The sequence below is a fragment of the Liolophura sinensis genome, chromosome 8 (genome assembly GCF_032854445.1).
Source record: "Liolophura sinensis isolate JHLJ2023 chromosome 8, CUHK_Ljap_v2, whole genome shotgun sequence".
NCBI classification, from domain to species: Eukaryota; Metazoa; Mollusca; class Polyplacophora; order Chitonida; family Chitonidae; genus Liolophura; species Liolophura sinensis.
Window position 1 is genome coordinate 22,400,790 of NC_088302.1, and position 10,361 is coordinate 22,411,150.

The 10,361-nt window shown below is 39.2% G+C and overlaps 1 protein-coding gene across 1 annotated transcript in view; it reads left to right on the plus strand.

Moving 5' to 3' along the window:
* LOC135472785 (WD repeat-containing protein 3-like) overlaps positions 1 to 9,527 on the plus strand; it is a 28,254-nt gene extending 18,727 nt beyond the window's left edge. Inside the window, exons 19-25 of the mRNA XM_064752453.1 lie at positions 557 to 607; positions 1,111 to 1,176; positions 2,277 to 2,369; positions 3,365 to 3,459; positions 7,786 to 7,914; positions 8,038 to 8,131; positions 9,363 to 9,527. Coding sequence (XP_064608523.1) covers positions 557 to 607; positions 1,111 to 1,176; positions 2,277 to 2,369; positions 3,365 to 3,459; positions 7,786 to 7,914; positions 8,038 to 8,131; positions 9,363 to 9,515 — 681 coding nt within the window. The 3' untranslated portion in view covers positions 9,516 to 9,527. The remainder of the gene's footprint in view (positions 1 to 556; positions 608 to 1,110; positions 1,177 to 2,276; positions 2,370 to 3,364; positions 3,460 to 7,785; positions 7,915 to 8,037; positions 8,132 to 9,362) is intronic.
* Positions 9,528 to 10,361: the final 834 nt, after the last annotated feature.

The following is a 10,361-nucleotide window of genomic DNA, read 5'->3' on the forward strand; positions in this document are numbered from 1 at the left end:
ATTGGTCATTTGATGTGGTTCTTGTCCATTGGCATGCATTTGGTAATGAAATCGCAGTTTTTGCTTCAAGTCAACCTTTGCCAAAAGTCAACCTTAGATTGCTGTAAAGATTTGCTGTTATTCAGTCATCATCAAGATGTCATTTTGTCAAGATGTTATTTTGTTTCATCTCTGACTGCATCAGAATATATGTTATTTTTTGTAAATTTTAATATATTTTCATAATGAAGCTTCATAAAGTGTTTGTGAAAATCCAGCCACAAGGAAATACTGTCATAAGCTGAATGGTCACAGCTCAACCTAAAATTTAAAAAAATTAAAAACAAGGCTTTAGGTGGAATAATTTTGACCTTAAGCTGTTAATATGTGATGTTTTGCTTCATCACTTATCTCTCAGAGTAAGATGGGCCTGTGTCAGAAAGCTGTGATTGGGTGTCATGTCGCATCATTTATTGTGTCTTTTACATGTTGTTCCAGTGAGGCAGCGCTGAATAAAGTCTTCATTGGAATAGGTCGGATAAAAAAGCCTTTTTGATCAGTAAGATGTTTTTTTCAGGAACGTGAGAGAGAGCACGAGGAATCTCTTGGTCAAGGACAGGATCCTGTGGTAAGACTAGTGGTCACAGCAGTTTTGTCGTTAATGTAAACCATACACTCCTTTTCAAGTTGAAATTCACAAAAGAAATCTCGGCATAGTCAAAGATACAAAGCCATGGGTGAATTATTGTCTGAGATATAACTGTCTTTTGATTGTATTTGAGCATATTTTACTCCTCCCTAAAAATTTTTTCCATCAAAGTTATCATTTATTGTCCAGTTTTGCAGGTTAAGATTTATAAATGACACTTACCGTGGTGTATTAATTTCAGTATTTTCTCCCCAATCTTATTAGTCATGGGATGATCAGCTATTTCAAAAACTACATTTACCAAATAGAAATGAGCCAGCCATTGCCCCCATTCACCACCCGTTAATGTCTAAATCTTTATTGTACAGTGTGGATACCTCTGTTGTTGATATTTAGTGACTTTGAGAGTGTAATTAATTTGTTAAGATAATACCATTCCTCCACACACGAAGGAATCATTTTCTGTTGTTTGATTACAACAGGTTGCAGGAGAGTCCAATACAGAAGTGGGGCTCGCAGGGAAACAGACATTGGAGACTGTTAAAGCGGTAAATTACATTTTTGATTTGGATTTCCATTCCATACAAATTCATCAAAATATTTTTTGTGATATCTTGGTTTTAAATCATTATCTGTGTGTAAAAAAGGTGAAAAAATGTGGACCTCTGAACACATAAAGTAGATGTAATTATACATCTCTCTCCTGTCAGTCTACAGATTGCCAGTTTTGCACTCTGTATACAGACCAGTAAATTATACATCTCTATCCTTTTGGTCTATGGATTGCCAGTTTTGCACTCTGTATACAGACCAGTAAATCATACATCTCTCTCCTTTCAGTCTATGGATTGCCAGTTTTGCACTCTGTATAAAGACCAGTAAATTGTACATCTCTCTACTTTCGGTCAACGGATTGCCAGTTATGCACTCTGTATACAGACCAGTAAATTATACATCTCTCTCCTTTTGGTCTACAGATTGCCTGTTTTGCACTCTGTATACAGACCAGTAAATTATACATCTCTCTCCTTTTGGTCTACAGATTGCCTGTTTTGCACTCTGTATACAGACCAGTAAATTATACATCTCTCTCCTTTTGGTCTACAGATTGCCTGTTTTGCACTCTGTATACAGACCAGTAAATTATACATCTCTCTCCTTTCGGTCTACAGATTGCCTGTTTTGCACTCTGTATACAGACCAGTAAATTATACATCTCTCTCCTTTTGGTCTACAGATTGCCAGTTTTGCACTCTGTATACAGACCAGTATGTACTTTTAGCTATATATTTTGATCTAAGCTATTTTTGTTTTGCTGTGCAAATACATAAAGCAGTCAAAGAAATGCGTCCACCATTTGCTCAAGAATGGGGAGGGGGCATATTTTTTAACCCGTGAGGAGGCGCTAGTATGAAGCAGTATCTTGAGCCATTGCTGGCCCCTGTTCTGTAAATGAATAATCTGGAGTACAGCATAAAAAACCAGTCAATAAATAAATAAATAAAATTACAGCAATTAATTCAGTACTCAGTTTACAAATTTAGCAAATAGCATGGTCAGTTCTGGCTCCAGTACTGGTTTCGTGTACTGCACATGCATGATTGCTTGTATATTTCCTTTTTTGCTAGTCTGTTCTCTTTCCCTACAGGCTGAACGTATCATGGAAGCTCTGCAGGTGTGTAAGAGGGAACAGTACAGACTGGACCTCCACAACATGGAGTGTGAGAAGACCGGTAAACAGGTGAGCTTTATGTGAGGCTGCATGTGATCATTTGCCTAGTATCACATTGTCGTAGCTGTTTTACTCTCTAAGTTGCTGTCTTTTATGTTGTCATGACGATCAGGGGTCTTGTGTAGTCTCACTCTGGCCACCTTTCAAAAACTGAAAACTGTGGATTACACTAACTGGTCAACAGGTCAGATGACATTGTGATTTAAAAGTGTGCCCTCTGAGTTGCTTAGAAATAGCAGGTACCAATTCAGTCATTGCAGGGGGCCTATATGGCCAAGGTGGGTAACACCTCACGAGGCGCAATGACCGAGGAACCTCTGACTAATGCCAGGCCTGGGAGGACTACCAGCAACCTTTTAATGATCGTGGGTTTCCCTCAGGCTCTCTCTGGTTTCCTCCCACCATAATGTGGGTTACCGGCGTATAAGTGAAATATTCTTGAGTATGGCGTAAAACACCAATCAGATATACAAATCAATCAATCATTGCATCAGAGAGAGTTTCAACCTTCCTCAGCCTCCACTCTGCTGAAGACATCTGTGATTTTAGGTTACCTTACATGAATTTCATGGCGGTCACATGCCTGCCACCGTTAACTGGTCATTGATGCTGTGGTAAAATGCCCTGAACAAGGTGGTTAGGTTTGGGAACTGCTTACTGTGTATGCTGTGTAATAGGTCAACAAATAAAACATTCACTTGGGTTGTGTGAAAAACACATGTACCTGTAGCTCATTCAGTTGAAGTCTGTGATTGCAATGAAATACTAATTTGCATACTAATTTTAATTAATTAATTTACATACTAATTTTTTTTTTCAACAATCTATTTCTTCTACCATTTGGAACAGCCTTGTCTTTTAAATTGATCTTACCATTATTGTTACTCAGTTCCTCTCAATGAAATTCCGGGTACGGCATAAAATTAACGATAAAATAAGTACAGTTGTAAATGAATAAATAAATGAAGAAGTAAATCTCAGGTTAATTTTATTGTATGTTTCAGATTGCCCCACCTGCTGTCAGCCCAATGTTGTCGGCAATGAATGCATCCTGTCCACAACAGTATGTACTGGAGATTGTGAGACGTATTAGGTCAAGGTAAACACTTCTGATTGGATGATCTACTTTCGTATTTGCATATGAAAGGTTTAGTCTATATGTGCAATGTTATAGTAATGTTGTGATGATTGTTTTCAGAGAAGTGGCACAAGTCATTTTCTGTTGTTTCAATTGTCTAGTATGGATAAGGGCTTCAGTGGATTGTTGTCCACTGAAAAAACTGTCAAGGATCCCTAGGTTTTAATGATATCATTAGTCTATAGATCAGATCATTCACAGTTTTGACTAAAAAAAGTCTGCATGTTTGAATCTAAGTTGGTGCCTTGCTGTTGAAGCACTGCTAATACAGCTTTCTGATTTAGGGACCATTTTAAGGCAATTTTTGGGCCAAAATATTTTCATATATTAAGAAACAAGACATTAATTTTTTTTACATACCAAATTATAGTGTAAAAATTATAGATAACATTTTGTACGGTCAGTACAAATAAGTATATAAGATTTTTTTTTTCAAACATGTAAATTACAGTTGTAAGGCAGTATTCCCCACAATATTTATTTATTTGTTTCGTGTTTTACGTGATAGTCAAGAATATTTCACTGATATGATGGCGGCCAGCATTTATGGAGGGAGTAATCCGGGCAGAGACCCACAACCATCTGCGGGTTGCTGAGGGACCTTCTCGCATATGGCCAGGGCCACCACATTGTTCATGCTATTGAAAGGTACCCTGTAATTTGAACACCCCTAAAGGGTATTAAAATGCCCTTTTATTCGATCATGTGCAGCTATCTGGCCCTTCAACTGCTGCCTTACATCAGGAGCTTTATCAGGTACCTGTCAAAGTGAAATGGTTTGAGCATAGCTTAGTCAGCTTTCCTTGAACTGAGACTTTGCTGGAAGAATGCACCTGTATGGGTGTTTCTGGTTCTGGTTCTGGTTCTGGCCAGTTTACACAGTCCCTTAATCTGACATGTGACATTAGTGTGTTTATGTGTGCACAGTGTAGATGAATTTGTCATGGTTGAGGCAATGCTAATGTTACCATTTGAGTTGGCCTTAAGACCAAACCCGGGTCAGGTCATACCAAAGAAAAGACGATAATGTCTCACTTGGTGCTCAGCACAGAAAGGTTACAGTAAGGAAACATCATGACCTGTTGGCCCGGTGTCAGTATAATGTGACTGGGTGGGGTGTCATGCCTGCTCTCCTCGGCATGATACATCAGTTGCAGCATCACTTTGGCAGCGTGGACTCGCCTTGCCACAAGAAGACACACACCTGATGACTCCTCAAATAAGCATTAATACATACCATGTGAGTGACCATTTGACTGTGTTATTGAACTGCTGGAGTTACCATTTGACTGTCATTGAACTGCTGGTGTTACCATTTGACTGTGTTGTTGAACTGCTGGAGTTATCATTTGACTGTTATTGAACTGCCGGTGTTACCATTTGACTGTTTTTGAACTGCTGGTGTTACCATTTGGCTGTTATTGAACTGCTGGTGTTACCATTTGAGTGTGTTATTGAACTGCTGGAGTTACCATTTGACTGTTATTGAAATGCCGGTGTTACCATTTGACTGTGTTATTGAACTGCCTGAGTTACCATTTGACTGTGTTGTTGAACTGCTGGAGCTACTATGTGACCGTGTTATTGAACTGCCGGTGTTACCATTTGACTGTGTTATTGAACTGCTGGAGTTACCATTTGATTGTGTCATTGAACTGCTGGTGTTACCATTTGACTGTTTTTGAATGGCTGGTATTACCATTTGAGTGTGTTATTGAACTGCTGGAGTTACTATGTGACTGTGTTATTGAACTGCTAGTGTTACCATTTAACTGTGTTATTGAACTGCCGGTGTTACCATTTAACTGTGTTATTGAACTGCCTGAGTTACCATTTGACTGTGTTGTTGAACTGCTGGAGTTACCATTTGACTGTTATTGAACTGCCGGTGTTACCATTTGACTGTTTTTGAACTGCTGGTGTTACCATTTGGCTGTTATTGAACTGCTGGTGTTACCATTTGAGTGTGTTATTGAACTGCTGGAGTTACCATTTGACTGTTATTGAAATGCCGGTGTTACCATTTGACTGTGTTATTGAACTGCCTGAGTTACCATTTGGCTGTGTTGTTGAACTGCTGGAGCTACTATGTGACCGTGTTATTGAACTGCCGGTGTTGCCATTTGACTGTGTTATTGAACTGCCTGAGTTACCATTTGACTGTGTTGTTGAACTGCCTGAGTTACCATTTGACTGTGTTGTTGAACTGCTGGTGTTACCATTTGACTGTGTTATTGAACTGCCTGAGTTACCATTTGGCTGTGTTGTTGAACTGCTGGAGCTACTATGTGACCGTGTTATTGAACTGCCGGTGTTGCCATTTGACTGTGTTATTGAACTGCCTGAGTTACCATTTGACTGTGTTGTTGAACTACCTGAGTTACCATTTGACTGTGTTGTTGAACTGCTGGAGCTACTATGTGACTGTGTTATTGAACTGCCTGAGTTACCATTTGGCTGTGTTATTGAACTGCTGGAGCTACTATGTGACCGTGTTATTGAACTGCCGGTGTTACCATTTGACTGTGTTATTGAACTGCCTGAGTTACCATTTGACTGTGTTGTTGAACTGCCTGAGTTACCATTTGACTGTGTTGTTGAACTGCTGGAGTTACCATTTGACTGTTATTGAAATGCCGGTGTTACCATTTGACTGTGTTATTGAACTGCCTGAGTTACCATTTGACTGTGTTGTTGAACTGCTGGAGTTACTATGTGACTGTGTTATTGAACTGCCGGTGTTGCCATTTGACTGTGTTATTGAACTGCTGGTGTTACCATTTGACTGTGTTGTTGAACTGCCTGAGTTACCATTTGACTGTGTTGTTGAACTGCTGGAGCTACTGTGTGATTGTGTTATTGAACTGCTGGTGTTACCATTTGACTCTGTGGACCACTTTGATGGCTTAATTGTTAGTGTCCACCTAAATGTCATACTAAAGACTTTAAAAATGGTACTGTTTTGCTTGGCATTCTGCACTGAGATGTAAGAACAAGGAAACATGACTGGTTGGCCCCGTGTCAGTATAATATGAATTGGTGGGGTGTCATGACTGGCCCAGCCATGCTCAATTTGAGGTTTATTGACACCATATATTTGTGTATCCTATCACTGAGTAACCATGTAACCAGTTTATCCTGCAAAGGCCCATCAGTTCAGTGTAGATGACCGGTGTATAAGTGAATCGCTACAGCGCCTGCGATGTGACTGTTGTAGTGACAACCCAGCAAAGGGAGATAACCTACTCAGCAGACACATTTGACATTGTCAGCAGGATTCAAGAATATATCTTTACCCCACGTGACCATTGTTGTCCAGTGCAAAGCAGAATATTTTGTCTGATGCAGGATAAATTTCTATATTGTAGTGAACTGGATAAGGCACTGCTGGTTTTACTGTTTGACTGTGTTACTGTACTTCTGCACTCTTCACACCTCTGATACATTTCTCTGCTTTAGCGAGCTGGATGAGGCACTGCTGGTGTTACTGTTTGACTGTGTTACTGTATTGTGGCACTCTTTAACACCTGTGATACATTTCTCTGCTTTAGTGAACTGGATGAGGCACTGCTGGTGTCACTGTTTGACTGTGTTACTGTATTGCGGCACTCTTTAACACCTGTGATACATTTCTCTGCTTTAGCGAGCTGGATGAGGCACTGCTGGTGTTACTGTTTGACTGTGTTACTGTATTGTGGCACTTTTTAGCACCTGTGATACATTCCCCTGCTTTAGTGAGCTGGATGAGGCACTGCTGGTGTTACTGTTTGACTGTGTTACTGTACTGCTGCACTTTTTAACACCTATGATACATTTCTATGCTTTAGTGAACTGGATGAGGCACTGCTGGTGTTACTGTTTGACTGTGTTACTGTACTGCTGCACTCTTTAACACCTATGATACATTTCTCTGCTTTAGTGGACTGGATGAGGCACTGCTGGTGTTACTGTTTGACTGTGTTACTGTATTGCTGCGCTCTTTAACACCTATGATACATTTCTCTGCTTTAGTGAACTGGATGAGGCACTGCTGGTGTTACTGTTTGACTGTGTTACTGTACTCCTGCACTTTTTAACACCTGTGATACATTTCCCTGCTTTAGTGAACTGGATGAAGCACCGCTGGTGTTACTGTTTGACTGTGTTACTGTATTGCTGCACTCTTTAACACCTATGATACATTTCTCTGCTTTAGTGGACTGGATGAGGCACTGCTGGTGTTACTGTTTGACTGTGTTACTGTATTGCGGCACTTTTTAACACCTATGATATATTTCTCTGCTTTAGTGAGCTGGATGAGGCGCTGCTGGTGTTACCGTTTGATTGCGTTATTGAGCTCCTTAAGCTCATCCAGGTATTCCTTGACAATGGCTGGGAAACAGAACTGTCCACCAAGTGTCTCTTGTTTCTACTGAGGTGAGTTTTGATTAAGTGACATACTGTATTTGACCTAAAAGTTGGCCCCCAAAAAGTGCCTTTCTAGAGTCATAAAATGTCATGAAATATTACTTAAAATACTTAAATCATCCTACCTTCCAGGGTCCACCAAGGGCAGATAACTGCAAACCAAGTGCTGTTACCTGTGATAGACAAGCTGAGGAAGACAGTTGTAGTCAAATCTGAAGAGTTAAAGGTCAGTTGTGCTCATTGGTTTTAAAATGTAAATAATGTCATGATGTCATGTTACAATGTTGTTTCATTTTAATTTTTGCAATATCAAGAATCAAGAATCATGAGAACCCTTCATCTTTTGTTTGTGTTTATTTGGCACACACTGTTTCAAGGAGAATTGAGTTTAAATATCCTGCATGTTCTTTTGGTCCTGTTACATGCACTGGTTAGCCCGGTGTCAGTATAATGTCCGGTGTCATGTCTGGTGTCTTCAACATGATATTTTGGTGGCGGCATCAACTTGGCAGCATGGACTTGCCCTGCTGCAAGAAGACAGAGTATATGTACACAACATTTAATGACTCCACTTAAAATTCTTAAGTACAACCATAACAACCCAAGCAAGTATACATACATACATATACAGAACTGCTGTATGTTGGAACATATATTGTAGCTCATTCCTGTAAACTCCATGTACATCAGCCATGGCTGGTCTGTTTGGCTAAAACATTGAACTAGCCACAGCTGGTGTTGATGAACCTTGACTAGTTTTGTTGCATGTTTCAGACCATCTCCTGTCAGTTAGGTAGCAGTTTTAAGTTAACAGGTCAATAGTTTGCCCAGGGCACACGCGTTTCCTCCACCCATAACGTAGGCTGCTGACAAACAAATGAAGAAGTCACGAGTACCGCATGAAACACAAGTCAAGTACTCTAATTCTTCAACCTTATAATTCTTCAATCTCTAATTCTTCAACCAAGATGGTTGTTCAATCAAGATGGTTGTTCAACCATGTTCCTTGGGAGTTGTTATTTGTTGACTGATTTGTGAAGCTCTGAAATTGGCAAACCCAACCAGTGTGGTTTGGTCTCCAAAATCAGATAACTATGTGCCTGTACATCTATTTATTTATTTGATTGGTGTCTTACGCCGTGCTCAAGAATGTTTCACTTATACGACGGCAGCCAGTATTATGGTGAAAGGAAACCGGCAGAGCCAAGAGGAAACCCACAACCATCCACAGGTTGCTGCCAGACCTTCCCACATACGGCCGGAACGTGCATGTACATAAATCACGCTGAAAGTTTGATTTTTCGTACGCAAAAGGGTAGAGGAATTAGTAAATACATGTATTTGTATAATAAATGTAGCACTCCTCATTGTGACGGCTTACAAATTGTAACAGAGATTTGGCTATGTTTGTTTAATATGAGATAGCATTGTTTTCATCACCGTGTTATTTGTTACAGGATCGCATTGGTTTTAATCTGGCGGGACTCCAGTTTTTAAAAAGACACATTGAAGAAGACCAGGAAGTGCAGTTCTTTACAGATGCCACAGACAGGAGGCAGGAAAAACGCAAAAAAGAAAAGAAAAGAGCAGTCCTAACTATTCATACGTGATTAAAACTATGCCAATGATGAAATAAACTATTGTTGTGCGGGTTTTTTAAAGAATTTATTTATTTATTTATTTGATTAGTGTTTTATGCCATACTCAAGAATATTTCACTTATACTCATATTACTATAAGTATTTAAATATTTAAATATTTAAATTTGACATCAGTCGGTCAGAACGTTTCCTCATTAAAGTGGTTCAAAATTTGAATTACCATTGGCCCATCTTCCACCAAGGTATTAAATCCATCTTGAACTTTAGCATGATAGCCGAGTTAGCAATTCCACAAAGCCGTTTCTGCCTTCGGTCAAAATTCGAAATATAATGCTTAGTTTTTGGTATTGCAAGTTGAAATTTGAACACGTTTGTCTTAAAGGAAAAGACCTCTAAAACTCAAAGTAGACATCACTAAGTAGGCCACTTAAAACCATGCATAAATATATTTTTATTTATTTTTTAAGATTTTTGTGAAAAGAATTACATGCACTCAGACATTTGACTTCTAAGGTGGGCTTTATGGAGGTCACAAGAACTTTATCCAGCTCTAGTCACCACACTGAATGTTGGAAAGATTACTGAAATAATATTCCCAAAATTTCCTCCCTTCTGGTGAACATGAGAAAGAAAGGGTGATGTGACGTCAGAGTTCCTAGATACTGTCACTATGGCTCATAAAGCCCACCATAATTTTCAAATATTTGAATGCCTCTCAAAAACATCTGAAAACATAAATGAAAGTATATTTTTCGCATAGTTTTCAGTTGTCTTTATTAAGAACCTTACTTCATATTTTAGCTTTCTTATAATTTAAGATACCATTAATGAGGTGGACAAAATTTTCGTTTAAAC